Below are 26,603 nucleotides of genomic sequence, written 5' to 3' on the forward strand. Positions count from 1 at the left end.
ACCACATACTGTACGAAAAAGGAATATTGTCCTGTACTGGCTAGTCATTATGAATTTTCTATAAATGTACTACTGTGGAGGTGTCCTTCATTCATAAACAGTTCCAAAGCGGCTCGGAGTGATCATTTCCTAATAATTTTGTACTTTCTCCCCAAAAAATTTTTCTCTCTTGCTCAGTTTCTTTAGATCCTTGCCAAAGCACCGTGTATAGCTTTAAGATTATTTTAGCACTTAATGGAGAGGGATTTATGATCAAGGATCGAGGGATCCAGGTCATTCCCAAATGTTCCCCTACATCCACTGTGTTTCTCTTGACAGATAAGCGATGGACCAAATGCAGCCAATGAGGATATCAGCCCCGAAAAGGGCAATATCACCTTTCCTCCTGGCACAGCTGTGATGGTATACAGCCTCTTGATACGTGATGACCAGGTACATCTTTTCGAGTTAAGAGCTGAAGTTCAGGGAGAAGGATAGTTTCTAATTTCACACACTTCTGCTCACCTACGTAAATGCACCCATGACTTCCCTTCGCGTGTCTCTCTGGCACCCCTCCTGCTACCCCATCTACACTCCCACAGCAGCTCCCTGGCTCATTCCTTGTAAAAGTGTAATATGGAGGCGGTTTGAGCAGCCTTATCCTTATGGCTAGTGTGCCATTCTCTCAGCTAGGCAAGTCACACCAAGCACTCTGTTGATACTGGAATTCATCAGTCTGTCGCATTTGTTAGATTCTAACCAAACTCCTCAAGTGATTTAGGCATTTTGGGACACATTTGCTGCAATCTTAATAGACACTGGATATTGTCTGTGAAAAACAAAGATGGTTATTAAAGTCTTTTCCACCTAGCTCTGAAGAATAAGCACATTTGCGCTGATAAAGGGAGATTATTTTTTATTTGTTCCACACTCTACCCAGGTGTAAACAATTTACAGCTTATACTTGAAATGCAGACATTTTATTTAAATGTTTTTTGAATGTATCACGGGAAAAAATCAGTTTTCTTTTTTCATATATAGTCATTATCAAGGCCCTGCATATGCAAGTCATTACCCTAATGGGTAATAATTATTTAACCCAACCCATTTACTTATATCCTGTCATGACTGAATTTTGTCTAAGAAACATTTTTAGGCAGAATGTTTATATTTCATGGGTCTGCTTTTCTACTACAAGAATGTGATTGTTTTGGCCTGTATTGCTGAGAAAAGCACCGATGTTTTTCAGATACCGGAAGACGATGAGCTGTTCACTGTGAAACTGACCAGTGTTGAAGGAGGGGCTTTTATTAACCCAAACCGCAGCAGCGTTCAAATCAGAATCAACAGGAATGACAGCCCCATAAAGTTTGCCCAGGCTCTACTGCTGGTGCCTGAGACTGCGGGCGTGGTCACGGTTGTAGTGACCCGAGGAAGGGACGAGGAGGACAAACTCATCGGCTCAGACGCTGCAGAGATCTCCATCGATTATACCATCGTCAGCGGCAACAGTACAGCCAGCGCCACGCTGAGATCCGACTTTGTCGACCTGCAGACCAACAGGACGATCGTGTTCCCCCCTCGGGTGTACGAAGTCCGACTGAGGTTCATGATCATAGACGACGCCGTCCCAGAAATAGCAGAGTCCTTCCAGGTGCTGTTAGTGGAGGACACGCTCAGGGGAGATGGGGTCCTGCTGAACCCCAGCGTTGTTCAGGTCACCATTGAGCCCAACGATAAACCCTATGGAGTGCTTTCAATCAGCAGTGGGCTTGTTGCTCAAACAGTGGTTATTAATGAAGATCTGACTCCCAGGTAGGCAGCTCCTTTTACAGTCGTATGACATTCTGTTTACATGTGAAGCTGTGCTGAAACTAACAATCCAAGACGTTTGCCGTTTCCTTTTTTTTATTTAAAGAGGACTCGCGGCGTCACATCACTCCTTCTCCTCTTTCACCTGTGGTGTCCGTGTGTTTTGCGCGCCGCCAGGTTCGACGGCATTTCCGTCGTGAGGATCGGTGGGACCCACGGCAATGTGTCGGTGGGGTGGGCCATCACGCGGAACAGCACCGACCCGTCCGCCGTGACCGCCGACTTGGCTCCGGCCGCGGGAACCCTGCGCTTCGCTGAGGGCCAGATGGCCGCGGCCCTGCAGGTCAGCATCACGCCCGATGACCTCCCCGAGGAAGCTGAGGCCTACCTCTTCAGACTCCTGCCCGGCACCGTTCAGGGGGGAGCAGAGGTGGATGAGCCAATGGAGGTCAGTAAACCAATACGGTGACGTGAGCAAACTCCTGTGTGCACCACAGCTGAACTAACCACTGTATTATAACAGCATTAACATGGCACTACTGATTATTCCTATTCCTATTCCTATTCCTATTCCAATTCCTCCATGCATTTCTGTCTAACATTTTATAATCACAAACAATCCTAAAGCAAGATTTAGAGGGAGACCCACCTCATCTGCCATTGACATTCCTCCTAGGTAATAAGAACCCGCCTGTAAAGCGAAGTACCGCTCATCTTTTCGAAAGACGCCAAGGGATCTTTAATGAACCAGGATTCAGGGTCTTGGAGAACTGACGGAGAAAGTGTTATTGCCGCTAGTGAGTTACTGGAGCTACGGGCTCCAAGGAGGATGAAGGGCATCTCAGCAGGTTGTTATTCCTCGGTGAGGACCACATGTTCTGTGCAGTGGGCACAGGGAGAACGAGAATCAGGAGTGAGCGTAGGGCTAGTTGGGAAGTGAACTGTTTTAGGTAACATGACTGAATTTAGTGCATATATTAGTGATTTCATTAGTATTTATTTTCTTTAAATCGGTCATTTTTTTCTATCTTGAAACCAGTGTTTCAGTGATGTCTTTGCCTTTACCTGTATTATGACTTTAAGTGCAACAAAGCAGAGGATTTCATAACATTACATTAATATTACGTCTTATTTCAACATGGGCCTTGCAGTATTGCACTGCCTGTATCACCAAGATGAGCTTCTAGCAATTCTGCAAGTCTCTGAACTCCTAAAGTAGTTTCCTCATTTATAAATCCCATTTGTTGTTTTGTTTCATAGTCTATCCTATGTTTTCCTACAAACCCTGAATTTTCTCCTTATGTCCCTGTTTAATCAAGTATACTAGAAACAATGTTGAGAAATATGCGTAAAACGTAATCAGGGTTCTTTGTTAACACAGTATACTGTATATGAATAGTGCCAGTTTTAACACTAATTGAGTGAAGAGTTGGGTCCAACACCGAACAGCATCCTTCTAAATGAAAACAGATCCTCCCTCACAGGGTGGAAGATATTTGTAAAATCAACACTTGCAAGAAGAGCATCTGGGGTGCAGGAGCTGCAGAGGATGTGGACAGGAAGGATACAGATGTGTAGCACTGGCCACAGGATGATAGTACTTGCTATATGCTTTGCTGTTGCCTGGATCGCATTTTGTGTGGTTGTATTAAAAATAATTACATGAAAAGTTTAGTGGTTTACCGAGCAGGCAGTGCTTTTCCACCCCCTCACCGTCTAATTATTCAGTGATGCAACACAGAGCAAAAATGATTTAAGCTCGATGGGAAATGATTATCATCATGGGCCTGGATGTGTGAAACCTGATGGGCTACAGGCATCAGTAGCACTTTTATTGAAACAACACTGTCTTCCCAACGGGAGGTAATGTTGGCAGGATGGGCTGTGCGTCACCACCCATTTTATGCCTTTCATATGTTCTTGTGCTCTGCACATTTCTCCCACTTCTGCAAGTCCCAGAAAACAGTATCTGTCGCATGGTAAATACATTACTATACAGTACAGTATATTGTCAACAACTTTCGTTTTGCAGTATGTGGTGCCCTACATGGTATAGCAGTCAAAGGCACTGTACCTTTCAGGTTGTAATCCTTTCAGTTTGCTGCTGAAGATGTGAAATTCGTTCATTAACATGCAGGGGTCTGAGGAATAAACTACTGATGATAAGCAAGGGGATTTGCTTTTATTTCCCACAGGAAAAAAACAAACAATTTCCTAAAACATAGCGTTTATTACATTAAGGTTAGTTCATACTAAACAATGAGAAATGCCTGGAAAGTTGTCTTTTTATATGTACTGGAGGACTTCTAAGGGAATAGCCTTTAGCAGTAGCAGTGCTTGTGGGCATTGTCCGATGTTGCCTTGTCGCTTGCCTGAGGCGGACCGGCTCAGCTATGCTTCCTGTTGCTCAGGTGGTGTTCTACATTCAAGACAGCGATGATGTCTACGGGCTGGTCACGTTCCACCCCTCCGAGCAGCAGAAGATCCAAAGCCACCCTTCCGGCCGCTTCCTCTCGCTCAGTTTCCTGCGACAGAAGGGCACGCTGGGAGACATTCAGCTGGACTACACCGCCCTGTACATCCCTGCTGGGCCGGTTGACCCAGCCCGGGCCAGAGACGGGGTTCTGAACACAACTAGGAGAAACAGCCTGACTTTCTCCGCAGGCCAGTCCCGAGCCCAGGTCACTCTGCCCATACGGAACGATGCCTTTCTCCAGAACGAAGCCCATTTCGTTGTCCAAGTGAGTTGTTTTTTTTTCTTTGCTCTGTGCTGTCATTAGCAGGCACAAGATCCAAACCTTTCTTGTTAATAACGGTTCGCAGAAATGCAATGTGCTCTGTGTGACACGGTAAACAGGCAGGTTAGCACTATGGCCTCACAGGCCCCTGAGTTCAATTCCAACCTAAGGTACCTGGCTGTGTTAAGGTTCCAGGTTCTCCCCATTTGTATGGGTTTCCTCCTGTTGTTCAGGTTTCTTCCCACCTCACAGAAATATATAAGTTAGATTTGATTGAATACTATGAAGTTTCCAATTTGGAAGGAGGGTATGGGGGAGAGCAAGGGGAATTAGTAATTTGGAGGGTTTGCTCCCAGTACAGTCAGTTCTGACTATAGAGAGACAGGGTTCAGATGGCCTATCCCGTCTGATGTCCTTCTGCGCCTGACAGGTTCTGCTGCTTGCTGGCCTTGTTTGTTGATTGTGCTGAGCAGAGTCCCCAGAGTTGCTTTTGGATGCACACACCCACCCAGCACAGAAACACTGACGTTTTGGTTCAATATTCTTGGTTTATCAAGAGGTTGTGACAAACCTGTCGGTTACAAAAATAATCAGGCGAGTTGGAATTTATGTACTTTGCTGCATACGTACTTTACATCTCTCAGCATGAATTGCTTGGCCTTTGAGAGTATCGGGAAAGTCAGGATTTTTTAAAGATGCAGCCTGAAATAAGAGCCTCCATGCGCCCTGCTGGCGAGCTGCCCCTGCTTTTGTTGAGGTATATAAACAAACAGCCTCTATCAGGCGACACTAACAAAGTAACAGAATATAAAAGCCCTCGTTAAGAACTAATTGGTCCTGCACTGATGTTAGCGGCCTAGAGAGGAATGTTTAAAAGGAGAGGGCTTTAAGAAAGGGAGATCTTTGAAGCGGAGTCATTTTTATGGAGGCCACTTTGTATGATATAAAATGCAAATAAAATGGAGTTAGGGAAAATGTTTTGGAATCAAGCACTAGTGGAGATTACGAAATTAATGTTGTGCTTGTCTAAGCTCATTAAGTTGATTTTAAGCATGTTTCCCTAGCTCGTTCCCCAAGCTCAATGTATTTTTCTTTGGTCAGCTTGCTAGTACTGTATGTGTTCATTAAGACGTTTAATAGGGAATTCATTTTTGAACTTTATATACTCACTAAAGTTAATCCACTAGCCTTTGTAAGATTTTAAACATATGTCTGCAAAGAGAGGAGCTGGCTGTCAGATTTTGCAACAATTACATTCCTGTCAAAAGGAACATAAAGTACTCTTCCCTTGGTCTTACCTTTCTTTAAAGGACAAATCAATCATGTCACCCAGACATTGGAAAGGAATAAAAGCGGAACTTATAACGCTTCCATTCATGCATTTTCCACCCACTTCATCGAGTACAGCGTGGCGGGTTAGCCAGAGCCTATCCCAGCAAGCACTGGGCACAAAGCAGGATACACCCCGGACAGGACGTCAGTCCACCACAGACAGGGCACTAACGTGCTCACGCTCACACCAGGGCCAATTGTACAGAAGCCAGTTAACCTACCAGTACGTCTTTGGACTGTGGGAAGAAACTAGAGCACCCAGAGGAAACCCACACAGACACAGGGCTTGAACCCAGGGTCCTGGTGCTGCAAGATAGCACTACTGCGCCAATGTGATATGATGGATGATTAATGTGAAACTCTATTTAAAAAGTTAAACTTTTTTTAATGATAATAGCTATAGGTGTGAAAATACCATCTCTGGATTTTTCACATTTGTTCTTTTCCCCAGTTCTCTCCTTTCTTTTTTTATGAAATATTTTTCCCTGTAAGTCTGGACCTCCAGAGGGAAAGTGGGCGTCTCTTCCATTTTCTCTCAGCCTGTGTCAGTAGCATTGAAAAGACAGCCCAGCAAATTTGCCTTTTGTACATTTGAATAAGTAACTTCTAAACCCACCTTCAAATAGCTGACTTATATAGAACATTGTCTCAAAATTGAGCCATCTCACTGATGGATTTCTTTAAAATAAATTAAAGCTTTTAAAATAGTTAATAGGCCACAAATTATTAGACTCCATTCATACCCTGGTTTAGGATACAAATGTTACCGTTTAACCTTCCACTACTCTTTTACACTGATGTTTTACACCGACCCTTGCTGATGCCAACTGTTAGACAGTTTAATACATTTCTGTGAAGTCTGATCAATAAAACATTTCTACAATTTTGGCAGAATCTGCCAAAAATCATTTTGGCAGAATTTAACTTTTTCTTTGAGTTTGTTGCAGTAATAAGTGGGTTTCTTTTCATGCTCAGTGTTTGTAGAAGCAAACCAATTGCAGACTGAAATTTACCCTGAGGTTTGATTTGAAATACTCCATCTGGACTCTTAGCTGTCCATCGGCATCAGAGAGCAGAGTCAGACCTGGGAGTGATTCTGGATATAATGGCTGCTTTTCTAAAAGAACCAAAGCTTTCTTTTAGACATGTCATCGATGCTTTGTTGTATTTGTCATCCTGACACTTTTTTAATTTAAAAAAATAGTCTTATTTTAACTTTAAACAATGAAACTGCAAATCAAAGTCCGTCCTGAATGTTGGGAATCTCACTTTTTAGCAGAAAGTGAGCAATTTTTGGTCTGTAATATATCACTCTTTTTTTCTTGCAATGAGCACAATATTCTCATCTCCATGGAAACGCTTGGTATTGCTGCAGTCCTAGATGTGTTTGGGCTTTAGCCACTGTCAAACATTGCTGTTTCAGCTGGACAGTGTGGAGCTGGTCAGTATCGTCCCTCCCATCCCCTCAGTGAGTCCCAGGCTGGGGGGGGACCTCAATATTTCTCTGCTAGTCAGCCCGGACATCGCCAATGGAGAGATTGGTTTCACCAGCAACCAAACCCTGGCTGTGTACGAGCCGGAGAACGTCAACAGGAGTCTGGTAAGGCTTTTCCCCAGGCTCTGACACTTCAGTTTACAGTACGTAAGCTCACCAACCAATTCTTTGTTTGTTAAACTGTATATGTGCAACTTAACTTTTTCCCTTACAATTAAAATATCAAGAGTATCAAAACATAAAAAATATCAAAAAAATATCAAAAACCGTGTATCAGTTGTGAAAAATCACAGTTACTCTGTCCATTTTCTAAGAAGGCCAGATATTTCTCTAGATTTCTGCTCAAGATGAGCTTTGGATGAAGATTTAATGTAGAAGCTGTTTTCCGGATGTGCTGGTTAATACAGAGTAAAGCAGTGTCAACCAGAATCAACCAGACATGAGACGGTAGGTTCATCTGTAACTGCTTGCAGGCTCAGAGCGAGCTCCCTAGACAGAGGTGATCTCCTCTGAGCAGGTCACCAGTGGGCCCAGGACCACACAGTGCCACTCAGCTGCAGATTCCACAGTGACCCATTATTGTTCCTCTGCCACGGGAGAATTCTGCACTGAGTTTATATCAGTAATGTTACGTCTGTAACATGCTCAGTGCCGCCGCGCCCTCTTACACATTACTGGACACTGAAATCCTGCCTTCTAATGAGGATGTAGCTTCCAAATCACACGCTCCAGTGAGGATTTGCATTAGAGCAGCGGTTGTCCACCTGTGGCCCTGAATGGCCCTTATCCGCCACACAGAGCAATGAGTCTTCTTGTCCTGATGTGCTACTGTAGATATCTCTTGCCCTGCGCCGTGATGGGACCGATGGCCAGGCGGTTGTGTTTTGGAGCCTCAAACCCACTGGTCTCAATCAGAGGGACGTGACCCCTGATGACATGGGACCTTTCAGTGGCTCTGTGACATTCCTGTCGGGACAGAGCGATTCCTCCATCAACATCACCATCAAAGCAGACAGCATTCCTGAACTTAACGAGACGGTCATCATTTCGTTAGACAGGTACAAACTGTGCTGTTTCTTAAATTACATTTTTTTTTATGTATTCAAAAGAAATGCTCATCTCATCTCACCTCTGTATGTCCGTTCACTGTTGTGCATACCCTTCATATTATTTGCATTTTTACACTACTTAATATTGATAAAGACTTGTTATGGTTAATAATTTTACTAGTGTGAGCCCGTGGTACAGTACATCCTAGTGTGTTACAGGGGCACAACATGGAGACTTTTAACTGTTGTCAGCCTGTGGGTTTTCAATAGACTACGACTCTGTACTGACTCAGTTGGCTATTAGCCAATATTAGAGGACCGTGCAGCCTTGTAGACTTTCCATCTGTGTTCGCTATGTTGTGAGTGAATGGGGCTCCACTAGGGAGCAGGTTTCTGGATATGGGACAGAATCACCAGCAACCGAAAGCAGTCTGGGGGGAAAACCACAGTTAGGCTAAGCCTCATCCCCTGTACGAATCAAAGTCAGAGGACAGAGATCTGCTTTGTTGTTTAAGTCTCGAACAGTCACAGAGACTTAGTCTCTTTCACTTCTTGTGAAATTTGTACCTTTCACGGGCCGTTAAAACACAGACTTTTTTACCCATTTACACCGGCAGTTATTAAGGCCTACATTGTAGGTTCCCCTGCTCTTGGTGCTGCTTATACAATGCTAATAGATTACTATGATGGAAAAAGACATCAAATCTGAACCAACAAGTAACTGTGTTTAAATACGCACTGCCTAAAATAGGATACTTCTTTTTTGTTTCTGAAATTTTTGCTGCCACACCGCTAATTAAGCAAGTTAAGCAATCCAGTTTGGCGTATTCCACATACTGTACTCCTGAACTGCGTTTGCTCAGCTGCTCCCTGAGAGTCCGGGGTGTGTGTGAGTGCGGCCCTTGACAGTCATCTCCATCACAGCCCAGGGCTGTGAATAGGCCTTGACAGACTGATTGGTCATGGGGTCACCTCTCACAAGTGGGAACGGGCGAACCTCCTGCTCGCGTTTGTCAACAGGACAGAACTCAGCCCCTGGGACCCCCATGAAGTGAGTGCCAGTAACGGTGGGGAGAGGAGGAGGGGAAAAAGAAGGGGGTCTGCCTTTCTTAGTCCTTCCTTTCTTCAAAGCTATTTTGTTATTCATGAACACTGAAGGGAATGGCGGTCTCATACCCTCCCACTCTGTGCCTGCAGGGTGGAAACGGCGAGGTTTGTAGTGTACTTTGGGTAAGTGGAGGAAGGCTGGCCTTTGTGTGCCGTGAATCAGTACTTTGTCTGAGAAGGGTCTGCTTTGAGGATGGTGGATTGGGGGTGGCGGTGGTGATGGGGGGCAGGGGTGTGTGTGTGGGGGGGTTATTTGTGTGTGTGAGTGTGCATGTAAAGATGGTGGGGGGGGGGGTGCTCTTTATGTCTTGCACCTAATTTAGTACCAGGCTTTATGCCTTTCTCTATAGGCGCTGCTGTTTGTATGCATGCAGCGAGTGTACTGAAAGCATGTTGTTTGCAATGATTTTCTCCATCTCGCGCTTTGTTTTTTCATTTACCAATTACGTGGAACTTTTTCCCTGTGTCCCAACCCCCCCTCCCGCTCACCCCTGGGCAGCTCCAGTCTCTACTGACTCCCTCTTTCCCCTGCCTGAAAAACTCAGCACAGCTGCCAGCCACCCAGGCTCTCCTGCTGCCTGGGCACTCTCCCTCACTGCCCGTCGCTCACGAGTCTTTGAAGATCACAGGGAACCTTTATAGTTTTTGTGTCTTTCATTTTTTTTTTTTACTTCAGGCCTACGTGCTTTGCAGTTTGCAGATGTAGATATTTACACAGCGATTTGCACTATCAGTAACCCACATATGTAGATTTATTGGACATGTTATAAGACGCGGTAGGAAGTGTTTTCCTTCTGGAACGCCGATAAAAGTCCCCGTTTAGATTTTTCTTTAATTAAAAAGTCTGCCACGGGACAAACTGAAACAGGGTCTCCAGGACTAGAGCAGAAACCAGGAGGGAGAGCATGTTTAGGACAGAAAGTGGGAAGTACATACAAAGTATTCTATTGGTCTGGGCCAAACTGATCAGTGATGCTGGTGAAACATACAGTATCTACAGTATCTTCAATAACTAGCTGCGCGAGATCCTTGATTCAGTAAACTGCTGGAAACCAAATGAGCAAGGCAGGCCAGATGAAATAGCTAATGTCGCCGTAGTAAAGTCAAGGTCGTGAAAACCTGAGTCTTTACAACAGGTAGACTACAGCCTCTTAAAGTGGAAAACCAGGACACAAAAGGGGAAGTTGTACATTTTTAATATTTGCTTTTATCTTCCTTTGAATTTTTTCATAGGACTAATGTGGAGAACCAGATTCTTAAACCAGGATTCACCAGCAGGGAGATTGTCATCATTGAAAATGACAGTCCGGGTGGAGTGTTCGAATTTTCCCCTCGTTCAAGAGGACCATGGTTTATTAGTGTAAGCCTATGCTTTTTTCAGTAAGAGCTTTTAATTAATAAATGTATGACGTGGATTTCTTTATCATTTGATATGCCTTTCCAGCTGTTTTCATTAACTGAAGAGTTAAGAGAATCTCAGATAGACTCAGACAGGAATCCTTCTCAGGCTGCCTGAACTCCAGCCAATAAGCAGAGTGGTTGATTAATTATGGATGTTTTTATTAGGAAGGAGAAGCAGTGGAGCTGAGAGTGATTCGAACCCAAGGCTTGCTGCTGAAACAGCTGATCCGTTATGAAGTGATGCCCAGCAACACCTATGAGTTCTATGGCGCCACAGGCATCTTAGAGTTCAATCCAGGAGAGAGAGAGGTCGTAGTGGCACTCCTGGCTAGACCAGACGGGATCCCAGAGGTACATCATTGACCACCTTCAGTTCCTACCGGTTCAGCTCAGTATAATAGCCTGCGCAAACCTATAAAGCCATGAAATTCTGATTTATTTGTATGCTTTGCAATGTATGTCTACAGTGTCGAATGGTGCTTTGCTACAATCTGAAAAACATCAATAATTTGTTGTTGTTTTTTATATTGATCCCTTCTTCCCTTCCAGCAGACATGCAGGTTTAACTGCAATGTATTGCCTTGACCAATACACAGCAGAATTTGACAGTGCTCTGCCAACACTTAGAAACGGTAGACAGCGTGATGCACATGACATGACCCATAAATGTTACTCAGACCGAGTGGCTTACAAACTCTCTGCTACAGGCTATTGTACTCAGTATGCAGAAGGACTAGATTTCATTGTACAAACAAGCATTTATTAAGCATCATCTCGACAGACATCTTGAGATGCAGGACAGTGGATTCGTTTTCTGCTCTGCAGTCTAGCCAGGGCAGCGTAACTGAGTGCCTGGTCAGCTGTTCAGGATCTGAATTCCTCGGCCCTCCAGGCCCAGCGGTCACACCGGCACAGCGGAGATGCTCACGAGTCCCGCGGGGCTCCCTCTTGCCGCCCAGGTGGGGCTCCTCCCCCCGCGCTCTCTCACACGTCCCATGAACTGGTTTTCAGCTGGACGAGACGTTTTCCGTGGTGCTCAGCAGCCACAGCACGCCCGTCATCCAGCTGGGTGCCGCCAGGGAGGTGAACGTCACCATCCGGAAAAACGACGATCCCTACGGGGTGATAGAGTTCCACCCGCCCGGGGCGCTGGGCGTCCTCAATGAAAGCAAGGGCTCCGAGATGTACTCTGGTGAGTGGGCAAAACTCGCCAGGGCCACCGCAGGGCACACCCAGTCCTTAACCTCAGTCTTGTTTTTATCCAGTTACTCTACTGATTGCATGAAGCTGTACGACAATAAAGCTGGATATGGACAGGATCAGCTGGCGAACACATTAATAAGAGATTCTAAACGGATATAAAAAGAGATGTTCCTTCTCTCAGTTTTTTTTTTCCCCCACCCTTGACAGGTACACGCTGACTTGATCTAAAGTTCTCCTCAGTTTGATTGGAGACACGGTTTCTTCTCACTTCTCTATCGGAGCGGCTGTGCAGTGGGGCTGCTGGTACACAATATCTTCCGTGCGTCACTAGTGTCTCCTACAGTATATTCAAAGCACTTGGAGGTCCTTTGGGGTGAAATGTGCTATATAATTAAGAAATCAAGAACTGAATTGATTGACTGATTTATTGAGTGCAATGCTGGACAAAGCTTAATATTTTAAATGTTTCCAATTCTACCTATTTTTTTTTGCTTGTTCATTGATTGTCTTATTACAGAGTGCTTTTTGGATGTGTTTGTTTCTGTGTGATTACGTTATCTCCGCTTTTACAGCGACTTACACGATCATGAGGAACAGGGGGACCTTTGGAGAGGTGTCTGTTTCTTGGACCTTAAACCCAGCCTTTACTGGAGATGTCTTTCCAGTACAAGGCACTGTCGTCTTCGCAGAGACTGAATTTTCCAAAAACCTCACGCTCACGTCCCTCCCAGATGAGGTAACATTATCACTGTCTATCACACTGCCTTAGTAAAGTGCATCTCAAGTTGAATGTGCTGTTGAGTGAACACAGCTCTTCATCGCATGCAACAGTTTCATATGGGTTTCAGTGAGCTTGGTATCACAGTGCTTATTGTAGGTTCATTGAAATGAAATGGATCAAGCTCCACTACCCATCTGGGTTTTCTAGTTAACTAGGTAGCTGTTGGTAGTTTGAGACAGGGTGTGATTTTCATGTTTTCAGGTCATATTCTTGGAAGTGTCAGAAAACTGGAGTCTGTAAATGTTTTGTTGTCCATAAAGTATGTGTGCCTGAAAGATGGTTAAAGGGTTCATACTGACACAGAATCAATGTAACTGAACCAGGTTACCATAATATATATGAAGGTAATAAGGTAGTACTATAATATATAAGGTAATAGTATCTTATATACAAGGAAAATAGTATCTTGATATACTGCAATAAAATATAAATCTTACAATAATGTCTAAGAAACTTTGAACTTTCTAGTTATAAACCGTTTAAAGCAAATGAAATTTTTTTGTGTGAAAAAAATTGTGTGACTGGCTAAACTTACCAATGAGCCTGAAGAGGTCACATCTTTGTGATTTTAAAAGTCTCTTATCTCCACAAAAGGTTCCGGAAGAGCTAGAAGATTTCACTGTCATGCTATTAAATGTCACAGGAGGTGCAAGATTAGGGAATGTACTGAATGTAACCCTGAAGATTAGAAAAAATGATGATCCTATTTACTTTGCAGGTAAGTTGTCTCAAGACTTTATCTCCACGTAAGGCTGCTCAGAGTATTGAATTTTATAATTCACCCTCCTCAAAAAGCCTTTTTCAAGAAATGCCTGTTAACCAGATTCTCTTGTCCTTAACTAACCTGTAAAGTGAGGCTAGATGGCTTTTGAATTGTTTAATGAAGAAGACCAGCTTTATTTCTGCCTTCAAGAGCAATGGACTTCAACAATAAAGTTGTCCTTGACGTGGTTTTGAAGTGGTTTTGCCGGTGCAAAATGAAGCTCAGTGAAAATACTTTAGCAGAAGAGCTTGAGCCCTGCATCACATAGCCTCAAATACTGAAAGGTTACAAAACTAATACTGTCAAAGCACCATCAATACATTTTTGCTTACTAAAGCCATACTAAATAGGACTTTTATTAAAATTTGATGGAATTCAAAGCTGCTTTTGAAATCATGTATAATCTGGCAGAACTATGTGTTCCAGTAAGGTAAATCCTAAATGTTATTCTTACATTTCTCTTTCCAAAAGACGGAGCAGCAGCACAACGTTCAGCTATGAGCTTTAGACAATGCACTTAAAGGGTTTAGAGTGACAAGACTGCTTGTGCTGACAGGCCATGCAAAATTAAAGAGTTTCCTGAGATTGTCATACCGTAGGTTCCCCCCCGAATTAAGACATCGAGCTCTGCAGGATGATGCTCATTCTGGAAATGGATGCATGATCATGTTTTCCCCCAGACCCTGTGGTTGTCAGGGTGCAGGAGGGACAGGCGGTCACCTTAACGGTTCTGAGGAACGGCTCAGCGGACTTCGTTGCCACGGTGATGTACCGGGAGGCTGGCGGCAACGCCTCTCCTGGTGACTTCTTGCTCAATGGCAGCAGCGGCGGCGTCCTGGTCTTTGGACTGGGGGAGTGGGCAAAGAACATCTCTGTGGCCATCCCTGATGATGACGAACCCGAAGCCGATGAACCTTTTCACATCGTTCTCTACAATGCCACAGGTGCGACTCAGTAGCTTTACAAAACCCTTTGTTTACAAATCATTCATCAGCTCTTGTACGACTTCAGACCAAATAGAAATAAGGATGACAGAGGCTTGGATCTCTTTCACTCATTATGCTGATATTCCTCAGCCGCATGTGAATTTGTCAAGACTTTTTTTACTTTAAGTTTGAGTTACATCTGGATCTTATGATGAAATGTTTTCAATTTCTAAGAATTCTGTAATTGCTAAATCTTATAACCTTTATTTTACTACCATTTCTTTTTTAGAAAGTATCAGAATGGAACTTAGGTTTCGTTTTGTTTCCATTATTAGGTTTTAAACTAATGCAACTTTAGCTGCTAACATATTTTTCCCTGTTTTTGTGAAAACAAGACGTGAGTCAACATTAAAAGTAGAATTTTGGACTCATTGGATCTCATGACTATGAAAAGCGGTTTCATAAAGCCTGGCATTGTATAATAGGAATGCAGATGAAAGCAGGCAGTTCTTAACTACATTTTAAGACCAGATTCCTCAGAGTATTTCCTAACACAAGAAACAAAACCTTTGAAACTGAAAACAATAAAAAACAAACCCATTCAAGGTTTAATTAAGTGTGCATGGCCAGGATATTTGAAATAACAAAAGTGGCTCACAAAAGGGGTTGCTAATTTCTGTAAAAAACATTCTGTAGATCAGTGCTTTATGGATGTAGGCAGAATCATGCAGATCACAGCAGTCGAATGGAATAATGGAGTTTTCCTTGACGCTACACTGATTTTCTGTTGCAGGTGATACTGTGGTCTATGGTACTGACACGGCCACAGTGGTGATTGAGGCCAGTGACGACGCCAATGGTATCTTCTCCTTGGAGCCTGTTGGGAAGATTGTGCAGGAGGGCCAATCAAATAACTTTAAGTAAGCGTTTTATGATCCTGTTAAATCTCATAATCGGATGCAGCTCTCTAGAGGGCAATGTGCTAAACTTTTTCTGAGAGCACAATTTGATTTAACTGTGAAAGTACATGCAAGAGATTACAAAGGAGGGCCAGATTACTTCATATATTTTTTTCCATTTCACATAGTTTTGGAATTTTTTATCCACTAGGAGAGACAAAATGTACCCCGAAGTTTGCTCTTAATTGCAACTCCTTTAATAACATAACAGATTTTGTTCCAGATTTGTTTTTCTATGAAATTGATTCCTGGTGGGGCATAGACAAAGCCCATTGTGTACTTACTACATAGACAAGTTGTGCAGCATCTGTCATAGATGTCTCAGGAGCTGTGAAATGTCTTCTCATTGGTTACATTACTGGTACATTTTGATGTTTAAACAAATACTGCGTATTTGTAATACCCATTGCCCCTATAGTATGTTTAATTGCAAGACATAACACAATACAAAATATATTTAACCTAACATGAGTCCATTAACAAATGAGAGACATACAGTATGTGTATGATGAGAATGAAAAAATATATAAATAAAATAAAACATAATCTAGTTCTTCAAATTAAGCAAGTTGATAGCTGTAGGGATAAAAGACAACATAATTCTATTGCAATTGAATCTGGGTAGTCTAAATCACAGCCCAGATGGAAGGAGTTTAAATTCACTGTGCATGGGTTGGTCATGACAGCCATTGATTATATTGGCCTTCTGCATTATTTGCTTAACATGGATATTGTGCACCAATAATTTTGCTGGCTGTCTTCACAATGCTGCTCAGTCTGTTTTTATTAGTGACCTGTATTAAGGTCACCAAACCAGGCTACTGCAGTTAATGTTGTGACAGATTCAATTAAATTCTAGATCCAAGAACAAAGTCAGTGTTGTAAGAGACACATTAAAAGCACAGAGTTTAGAAATGAACAATCGCTGGTGGCTCTTGTTTGTTTAATGGCATTTGTGTTTTCCTCAAAGGTTCGTTTGTAATTAACAATATGTTGGCAATTTCTTTCTTCAGTGTTTTGAGAGACAGGGGTCCATTTGGAATGGTCACTGTCTTCTGGCAGCTGTTTGTAAATGACACAGCCTTGGAGGCAGGGCAAGAGTTTTCTAACACCTCAGGGACTATTGTTTTCTCAACTGGAGACCGGACCAAGCCTATCACTCTGCAAGCTATTCCTGACCAAATCCCAGAGTTCAACGAGGTCTATAATCTGAGACTCATCAATGTTTCAGGTAACATTTTCATAGGACCAGCAGTGGTTTCTGGCATTGCTTTGTCAGGCATATTGTATGTGATAATGCAGGGTTATCTACTGTGTCACCCATGGTTTCATATTAACATTAAGGGTCATTGTAGGACGCCATCCGATAGTGTTGTGGAGAAGTACATATTTGGATCCTTGCACTTTAAAAGGGGGCCCTAGAAAACCATTGAGTTGTATTTTTAAGTGGTTAGAAAAAACATGTTTAGTAAATATAAGGCCTTATGGAAAATAGGTGGTTTAAAGGGAACTTCACTGCTGTAATTAAATCGATGTACAGGTATATGTACAGTAATTCATCCATCCATCCATCTTCTAGCTGCTTTATCTAGTACAGGGTCACAAGGCAGGGTACACCCTGGACGGGATGCCAATCCATCGCAGGACACTCACAGAGACGCAGAGACACGCAGAGACACGCAGAGACACGCAGAGACACGCAGAGACAGAGACACACCAGTTTTTGTCTTTGGACTGTGGGAGAAAACATGAACACCTTGAAGCAGCCCATAGGGAGCAAGTATAACTCCACAGAGTTCCTGGCACCCTAGGAACTGAGTTCAGGGCCCCAGCACTGTGTGGGCATGTCATCACATCGGTTTCTGGTTCTTTAACCAAACAGAGTTGCTCAATTACAGATATATTGCATAAAATTCTTAACATTCATGCTTTATTTACTTTATATTGCTGTTAGAACTTTTTTTTAATTCTTTGAACTTTTTTATATTTATAGTTGGATTCATGATTTCTTTATGCATTAAGTTATCTGCATTGAATAAATTATACAGATTCTATTTCTAGGGGAAATTCTGTACTGTAACGTAGACTCCAGGGACTAAATACAGCTCGTTCCATTAGAACGTAGGTTAGAGCCTATCAATTACATTGCAATACCATTAATTACTCTAGAGTAGTCACCTGCTGTTTATTGGTGTTGGCTTTGTATTCCGAAGAGACATTGTGAGTTTGTTTGCACTTTTAAAGATACATAAGAATTGAGAAACAAAGTAAAAGAATAAATATAATGGAAAGAGAAATTGTGCAGTAAATATCCATTCCACAGAACCTTTGCTTGAATTGAAGCTGATGAAGTTTACGGTTCCACATCTGCAGGAGAGATTACAGTATGTGTGTTAGCTTGTGTGGCACTTGCAGTTAGGCAGTGAGTTCTGTCTTGAAACCTTATTTCATTTTGGACATGAGCATGAATTCTTTCCTTCACAGCCATTGTATTTCAAATTGCCCAGCACTATCCCTGACTGTAGCATTAGCATTATAACCAGACAGCAGTTACAGTCATCTCAGGTAAACCTCTGGGTTTCATGTGCAATATTTCACTGAAATTATTTGCATTGAAAACATGAGGTATGTGATATTCCACTGCAGAGATTTAAATATGTTCCTTATTGCATTTGTGGTCCCCACAGATGGCACGTTATAACAAAACCCCATCTGTGGCCCATCTTTCTGTCGTGAAGTGTTTGATTTTCTAAAGTTGTTGCGATGCTGTTGGACATGTCTTCGGAATGAAGAACACTCCTTTTAATCTTGTTGTCTTATCCCCCCCCCTGTAGGTGGCGATCCCGGACAGGGCGGCAGGCTGGCCGACGTCAACCTGAGCGCGTCCGTTCTCATTCCGTTCAACGATGACCCATTCGGGGTGTTTGTGATCGACCCCCTCACCGCGGACCGGGAGGTGGCCGAAGACGTCCTCTCGGAGGATGACCTGTCCGATGTGACCAGCTTCACGGTCCTGCGGCAGCAGGGCACCTTCGGGGACGTCCGCGTGGGCTGGGAAATACTGTCGGACGCCTTCCGAGCCGGTCTGCCGCCAATGAGAGATTTGATTTTGACTGGGTCCTTCCCCAGTTCAGTGGAGCTCAGGCCGCACATGAGGCGGCACCACTCCGGAACCGACGCTCTGTATTTTTCGGGGTCCCCAGGTGCCTTTGGGAGTATCAACCCCAGTGAGCTGCTGAGCGTGAATGGAAGCCTGGCCAATTTCACCTTTTCGGCCTGGCTGATGCCCACCCGCAACACCGATGGCTTCGTCATTGCAAAGGAGAGTGGGAATGGCAGTGTGTACTACGGGGTGAAGACACAGACAAATGAGTCTCACGTTACCTTGTCACTTCACTACACACCCCTGGGATCCAGTGTGGCGCAAGTGGCCAGAGCAACAGCAGCCAGGTTTCTGGAGGAGAACACCTGGCTGCACGTCCTCGTCACCCTTGACGATGGTATAATTGAGTTCTACCTGGATGGAAGCCCAGTACCCGGGGGACTGCGAAGTCTGAAGGGGGAAGCCATCGCTGATGGTGGGTCTGTCGCAGAATTTGCTTTGTCACGGCTTTTTTGTCTCCATTTCAGGTTGCAAATCTCCATTGACCGTCTCGCGCTGTTAGGATCACACCAGAAGAAAGGGCATTTCAAACTGAATTCTGAGAAACTGGTCCATGTAGATCCCTGACCTTCCTGTCTTGTGTGCCATAAAGAATGTGTGTCACTGGGCCTAACAATAAGCGTGTCTTGCAAACATCCATTTCAGTTGAGTCACTGGAAGCACAGTGTTCCTTGTGGTCTGTAAAGCAGCAGGGGGAATTGTGCTTGGAACTCTTTCTCCTTTCAGCACGGTATGTCGATCGTAAACCTTTACAGGGCGTTCATTGTTATTAAAACCAAGGCAAAGCCCTTCCCATTGTTTAGCAATTCCCACAGAGGAAATGGGAGTAGGTGTTTGTGGTCTCTTTCTAGTGACCATCATTAATCATGTGTCAAAGTAAGCAGTTACGGGAATGTATTACAAAGCTTAATTTTTCCACTTTGGAATCTTCTTGAACTCACTTTACAATGAAATCATTTGTAATTGTTTATATGCTGCTGAACATGAGTCTTTTTTTAAAGATACCAGTCAACAGTATGATCATTTGTAGGGTTAGGCAGCTACAATGGTCAACAGGCAAATGGTCAAAGCAAAAGAATCGATGTCGCTGAAAATAATGTAGTGTCAGAAAAATGCAGGTGATGGAAATGACTTCTTTCACTCATTGCTAATGGCTGATCTCGATTTTCTGCTTTGCCATTTGTAAAGATGAGCCTGGTCCTGAGCTATAGAAGAAAGTGAGTAATGTGATGCCGGGTAGGGGTGTCTGCAGGGTGTTCCTGTCCCGCGCTGACGTGCCTGTTGTGCTGCAGGGGCGGCGCCGCTGTGGATCGGGGCGGGGGCAGGCGGTGAGGATCGGTACACGGGAGCCATGCAGGACGTGAGGCTGTACTCCAGCAGGCTGAGCCGCGCGGAGATCCACGAGCTGCACAGCCAGCCCGCCAAGGCCGATCTGCGCAACGTCTCGGGCTACCTGCAGTACCGCCAGGGAGAGAGCCGCAAGTCCTTCATTGTGGAGGTGCGGGATGACACGGAGGAGGAGGGGGAGGAGCTCTTCGCCCTGAGGCTGGTCTCTGTGCACGGAGGAGCGAGGCTGCCTGAGCAGAGCACCGCCGCCCAGCTGAGGATACAGAAGAGCGACAATGCCAATGGCCTGTTTGGCTTCACAGGAACATGCATCCCTGATGTAAGGCATACTTAGTGTACACCATTAAAGAGTTGCACGCTTTGCCCAATAATTACAGACCCCAGCCATTGACGACTAAATGGTCCTCTGAGTTTTTCTCCAACCTGAGTTCATTGTTTGTTGAACAGGTCAAACTGTACTACAATAAAGACTTTTCTTTTAAAGATCCTTTCCATTTAAAGGTGCACTTGATTCAGTCCTGAATCAGGCACAGCGCCTGCACTATATAGATGATGTCTTAGTTACGGTAGATAATTCCTGAATGTATCTAATAATCGGACAATTAAATCCATTAAGTAACTGAGGCCCTCAGTGAAACAAAAGCCTGCGGACATTGCAGCCTTTCAGGCCTTCAGTTTTGAGACATAGCAAATAATTCAAAAGTCATTTACAGTTTTCCATGTTGTTACTGTTCTTTTATAGATTTGCATAGATGTAATCTAACCTCCAAATTATAGTATCTGAGTCTCCATATATATTTAATTGGGTTTCATGCCTGGGTGCAGCAGGGGTGCTTTGTTCCATGGGATGAGATTGCATTCGTGGCATCTTTGCTGGCTTGAGTCTATTAGCACAACAGATGGCAGCCGGGCTCAGGACATTCCTCCAGAAAGTCGATGTTTAAATGTTAACGAAGGGGTGCTGTGGGGTGTGACCTGTATATTTTCTTCAAATCACTTCTTAATATGTACTAAATAATTCAGTATGCGGCTTAAAAATCAACTCAAGGGAAAATGAAAAGTTTTTAAAAAATGTGAATGCAATGATCATTTACCAAAAGAATATAAGTAGAGTGCTGCTAACACAAGATACTTAACATGTAAAAGTAGAGCATATCTGAGTAGTGCATGTCTGCATTTTGGTGTACTGTTTTTTTATCTCCTGTTGGTTAGAATGAAATTTTCCCTCATGGCAATTCATTTCATTTTCATAAACAAAAGGAAAACTTAAACCACTCCCTAATGCATAAGATATTTAAACTTAACACCTATTAAGTTACCCTTTAAGTTAAGTTTACTTAGTGCCCTTTTACATAGCCAGGTCTCCAAACTAATTACAATTATTTCTTGGTTTCATCTTAGTGTTGCTGTTATTTCACATACAGTACTGTATATGTGTGGAGCCGAAGCAGGCTCCACAATGAGCAGGAGGGGTTTGTCCCTGCTTGCTGTGGCCTGCTGAGACCTCAGGGCTGTGAATGCCTAGTGACTCCCCGGCCTTTCTCTTCCTCTTATCACCAGTCATCAGAGGAAGGATCGACCATCTCCTGTGTAGTGGAGCGTACCAGAGGAGCCCTGGACTACGTGTTTGTAAACTACACCGTCACACAGGCCGATGCCGGCGGCGCTTCTTTCAGCACCGCGGACTTTGCCAACTCCAGCGGCTCGATCACGTTCCTGCCTGGGCAGCGGTCGGAGGTACGCAGGAAAGACCTGCCTCTCATCAATCATGGATGAGCCTTTCGCAGCAGCTGTGTGGGATTCCTTCTCTTACTGAGGCACTACAACGCTCTGCAATTAGCCATTTTAGAAGGAAGCATGGGGGCAGCTTATACTGCCACGGGTCTAAGCTCTGAAAGGTGTACGGGGGAAGTACTGTGTGCAATCAGTAGGTTCCCTCCTCCATGCATTTGCAAGCACCTGTATATGCTGATTGGCGAGCAGGTACCAGCCCTTGAACTTGCACAGGTGTAGGATTTCATTCTGAAGTGAGTGTTGTGCTGCTTTCATCCAGTCATGAAAAATTCTGAAACAGTCCCACAAAAAAAATTTTTACAAGACTTTTCTTACCTTTGCACTCATTTAGGCAGCAGAATATTTTTCTGGGGAAATCTGAGTGAAAAACTTCTTCTCAAGAGTGCAATAGAGGCCCACCCAGTATTTGAAGGGTCTAAGCAGTACATGCTGGGTAGCAACTACAATAAATGCTAGTACTATTGTTGTTAGAAGACCAAAGTATCCATGTCTTGTCTTGACACACCTGAGGAGGGCTCCACATTGCTGCTTAATTAGTATCCTGACTAAATTCGAAAATCTAGACCCCAGGGTCTTGGCTAAATGCCACTCCGAATTTTATACAAGCTGTCCTTCCTAAATGTCCCCCTTCATTCAAATAGTAAAGCAATTTCCTACTTCCCCTGATCTGCTGGGCAGTCACCCAGGTGGGGGTGTGTCACCCAGGTGGGGGCTGCACTCCAGTACTGTAAAGTTATCTGACTGGGGAGCTGAGTCAGAGTGCAAAGGAACAAATTAAGGCTTATTCCACGCTGAAAAATGGGAAGGAAAAAGGCAAATATTTGGCTGTTGAGCCTTCTTTAGGTGTATTAACCTTTCCCTTTTCCTGTAATGTTATAGCCTATATCTGAAGCAATTAGACTTCCTTGGGGATTAAAAAGTGCTGTATAAATGTATGGACATTTTATTATTGTTAGACTAATAAAATATCCACGTCCTGCTTGTGTAATATAGGCTTAGCCTCCACTTGTTGTACACTGATGCAGCTCCCCACACAAACTTCTAAAGACAGCGCATGCTGAGAAATGTGATCATTAGGTCTGCCTTTTACATGAGAGAAAGCCTGAAGTGCTGTTACGGTAAAAAACAACCTCTGAAGATATATTGAATCTTACACTAGTCACACAGGCCTGTACGAATATTAATGGTCTGTGCAAAAAAAAAAGAGTTGAGCTTGTAAAGTCTGCCCCCGTGAGTTACAGTAATACAGAAATGAACTGACACTAGTGAAAACAAAGTACTCAGGTTTGAAACCTTCTTTTTATGGCCAGTACTTCATCATGCAGGTGTTATAACCCACCGTCTGCAGCGGTGAACCGACTGTCCCAGTACTTGTGCCTTTCTGTTTCAACGATAAATCTGTAGCCCTTGACTGATGGGATGAACAGATGACCCCCATCCAGCGACGAGTCTGAGAGCTGTGCTCCTGATCTACAGGGTCTATTCGATTAGCTGCAAGGTCAATTCGTTTAGCAGGTTTCAATAATGTGGCATCATGGTAGCCTTCATAATGGCGGACCTGACTTGAAGTTACTGTTTGCCTCAAGGACTTATTTTACTTATAAAAAGTATCGAAAACAGTAAATTTATTTACGAGTAATAAAGCACCAACATCTATTTCTATTACGTGCACGTTGCATGTTTTTTTATACAAAGTGCTTACTCTCTCAGAATACCTGTAAGAGTGAATTATTGATCTTTCATCTGTACTAGCTTCTGGCACCATCTGGTGGGTAAGACACACCCACCGTTCTGCCCAGTTAACTCCCTTAAAGCGCTCCGTCCTTCCTCAAAGCACTTTATCTGCAAATCGCGCAAATGCCAAGGGCCAGGGACCACATCGGCGTCATCATGGCTCATGGGAATGATGAAAGACTTTCATCGTGATTAGTTATTGCCTGACGGACATTACAAAAACAGCCACTGCTGTCCTCTTCTCTCTCCAGGTCCTCAACCTGCTTGCTCTGGACGATGACATTCCCGAGTTGGAGGAGCACTTCCGGGTCACTCTGGTGTCGGCGGAGTCCGGGGATGGAAAGAGAGGCTCTACCCCGACCAGCGGAGCCAGCATTGACCCCAGCAACGCTGCTACCAGGGTCGCCATCAAAGCCAGCGACCACCCCTACGGTAAGCAGCGCCAGCAGCTGGCGGCAGTTCATGATGACAATGGCAGACAGGAGCTCCGTGTTGGAGGGCGGAGGCTGGGCAGGTGTCTTTGTAGAATGTATATATAAGAAGGGAAAGGAACTTGCCAGGCATGTCACTGTGGCCAGCAGGCCTGTGCCATGCACTTTCGAGGTCACCAAAGTCCCAAGAGTATGCCGACACCCGTCTATGAAAGTGAAATGAAGACAAGTCATGAAGGAAGATCATGAAAGGAGTTATCGTTGCATTCTCCTGTTACATATTCAAGTGAAACATGTTTCCACTCTCCTTACCCAGAGATGTTGACCGCCGTGTGTGGTCTCAGGGCACTGGTCCTCTAGAGTGCTTTCGGCCCGGCGTGACGTTGTGCCGTTGCAGTGTCGGGGGAGCGCGCACGTCATCGGTTTGTGCTCCCGCGCAGGTGTGCTGCAGTTCTCGCTCGGGCCCCCGCCCGGCCCCGCCGACGGAGCGATCAGACCCGCGCTCGTGGGGCCGCGGCTCGCGGTGCGAGAGGAGGACGGGAAGGTCAGCTTGCTGGTGGTGCGGGCGCAGGGCCTGCTGGGAAGGGTCATGGCGGGCTACCGGACCGTCCCATTGACCGCTGTCAGTCCCGACGACTTTGAGGTAACCTCTCAGGCAATGCTTCTGTCTCCGAAGTTAAAAGCCTGCATACGGTAGCAATCAGTCATAATCATTTAATTAAGCAAAGCAGAAGAATAATATGTAATATTATTATATGTAATATCCAGTTTTTTTAACTGGAGACAATTGCAGCAATATAAATTAGATGAAAGTGTAAATTGTGTCATTTCATGTGCAGGAGACAGAAGGCGTGTTGGACTTCTTACCTGGAGAGAAGTTTAAATACATCCATGTGAACATCACAGATAACTCAGTGCCTGAACTGGAAAAGACTTTCAGAGTGGAGCTCTACAACCCTGATGGAGGAGGTAACACACAAAAGAGCGCTCTTTTAATCAACTTTTTGATCTCTTAGAACTGAAAGCACACAGAGTTGTAGAAAAGTGATGTGTAATTATCAGGAATTACAAAACAATACATACAGTCGTTTTTAGCAACTGCATCGACCAGCTTTTTCCAAAAATGTTTTCATTGAACTACACGAATACACATTTTGAAGGTGACCAGTTCCAAGAAAGATGGGCAGGCACATTTACATTTACATAACATTTACCGCTCAGTCTTTCATATTAAATCTTATTTTGACGGCATCTCCGGCAAGTTTAAGGATCTTCAGCTTCAAACAACATGTACTGTTGCTCCCTAAATAATAATGTGCAAATCAACTTGAAAAACACCAACATTTTAAACTTCAGGGATTTTTCTCTTTTTTTTTTGTATGTGAACATCGAAACGTTTGTGCTCTATCTGTGTTGTGGGACCAGTGACTTCCTCTGGGCACTGAGCTATGTTCTGAACAGCTGGGCTCCACAGCCGCCTCTTCTCTCCTGTTAACTGTGTCCGCTGTCTGTGTTTTATCAATGTGTGTGTCCCTGTGTGCTCCTGAAGTTGATGAACTCTTTAGGAGTGAGGGCAGTGGCAGTGGAGAAAGTGACGCTGACTTCTTCCTCCCAACTCGACACCATCGTGGTAAGAACCCCTGAGCAACACCACACACCCTCCCTGTCAAGAGCCACCCAGAGCCGTGGTTTCAAATAGGGAAGCCGAGCCGCCCTCTGCCTTGTACGGGATAGACAGGGATGAGCATCAGCCATCAGAATCCAGGGAAGCCTGTTATTTGTGGGAGAAATGATTGCCCATTCAGTGTAAATTGAAGGTGCAAATTCTTTGCCATAGTAAGTCCATGTTGTGGTTATACTCTCCTTGTGTATAGTATAAGAAGTTAGGCATATAAATCTAAAAACATCAAATGTTTACAAATGAGAGGAGGCCATTCAGTCCATCTGTCAATTTGGTAGTAAGTAACCAAGTGACCTGAGGATCTCAGCCAGGATACACCCTTTCACACCCTTGAAAGAAGTGGGTGTATTGCCCTCAGCAGCATGGCTGGGCAGTTTGTTCCACACTCCCACAACTCTGTTGGTAAAGAGCACCTCCTGTTTTCCATTTTAAATGTTCTTTCACATGGTTTCCACTTGTGTCCTCTGGTTCATGTTTCACTACCTAAACGCAATACTGTCTAACTGCTGTAGCACCTGGTCTGGACAGACAATGTGGACAAATGACGTTTTACGTTAGATCAATCAAAAAAAATTCAAAAAGTTAATTGTCAATAGACAGTTATGTATCATGAAAGATCTACCATTCACAAAGCAGTCCTTGCTGTTATCTGAAGCAGTGCATTTTCCTAAAGTGCTAAACAAGAAAGGAAAAATAAACATTTTTCTTGAATGAGGCTTAATTGTGTAAAACACATTCATAACTCCTTCACAAACTGCACAACATTGTAATACAGCATACACAATCTTTTACAACCATGTGCCCAAATGACATCTCAGCCACGTTGTTATTTGGAATGGCTCATCACAAGGCATACATTTCAGCAAATAAACAATGAAACGATCAAACAACTGACATAAAAGCCCCGC

General features: G+C 44.0%; 1 protein-coding gene across 2 annotated transcripts in view; it reads left to right on the forward strand.

The window, feature by feature from the left end:
• adgrv1 (adhesion G protein-coupled receptor V1) overlaps positions 1-26,603 on the forward strand; it is a 203,650-nt gene that overhangs the window by 32,915 nt on the left and 144,132 nt on the right. For both annotated transcript variants that reach the window (XM_015360604.2, XM_015360609.2), the window contains exons 6-26: positions 319-432; positions 1,229-1,794; positions 1,969-2,239; positions 4,203-4,532; positions 7,285-7,461; positions 8,191-8,414; positions 10,746-10,872; positions 11,079-11,264; positions 11,925-12,105; positions 12,689-12,852; positions 13,492-13,615; positions 14,341-14,604; positions 15,380-15,506; positions 16,559-16,776; positions 18,380-19,123; positions 20,001-20,374; positions 21,616-21,792; positions 23,835-24,015; positions 24,455-24,657; positions 24,854-24,983; positions 25,564-25,644. In XM_015360604.2, coding sequence (XP_015216090.2) covers positions 319-432; positions 1,229-1,794; positions 1,969-2,239; positions 4,203-4,532; positions 7,285-7,461; positions 8,191-8,414; positions 10,746-10,872; positions 11,079-11,264; positions 11,925-12,105; positions 12,689-12,852; positions 13,492-13,615; positions 14,341-14,604; positions 15,380-15,506; positions 16,559-16,776; positions 18,380-19,123; positions 20,001-20,374; positions 21,616-21,792; positions 23,835-24,015; positions 24,455-24,657; positions 24,854-24,983; positions 25,564-25,644 — 4,963 coding nt within the window. The remainder of the gene's footprint in view (positions 1-318; positions 433-1,228; positions 1,795-1,968; positions 2,240-4,202; positions 4,533-7,284; positions 7,462-8,190; positions 8,415-10,745; positions 10,873-11,078; positions 11,265-11,924; positions 12,106-12,688; positions 12,853-13,491; positions 13,616-14,340; positions 14,605-15,379; positions 15,507-16,558; positions 16,777-18,379; positions 19,124-20,000; positions 20,375-21,615; positions 21,793-23,834; positions 24,016-24,454; positions 24,658-24,853; positions 24,984-25,563; positions 25,645-26,603) is intronic.

The sequence above is a fragment of the Lepisosteus oculatus genome, chromosome 3 (genome assembly GCF_040954835.1).
Source record: "Lepisosteus oculatus isolate fLepOcu1 chromosome 3, fLepOcu1.hap2, whole genome shotgun sequence".
In the NCBI taxonomy this organism is placed as follows: domain Eukaryota; kingdom Metazoa; phylum Chordata; class Actinopteri; order Semionotiformes; family Lepisosteidae; genus Lepisosteus; species Lepisosteus oculatus.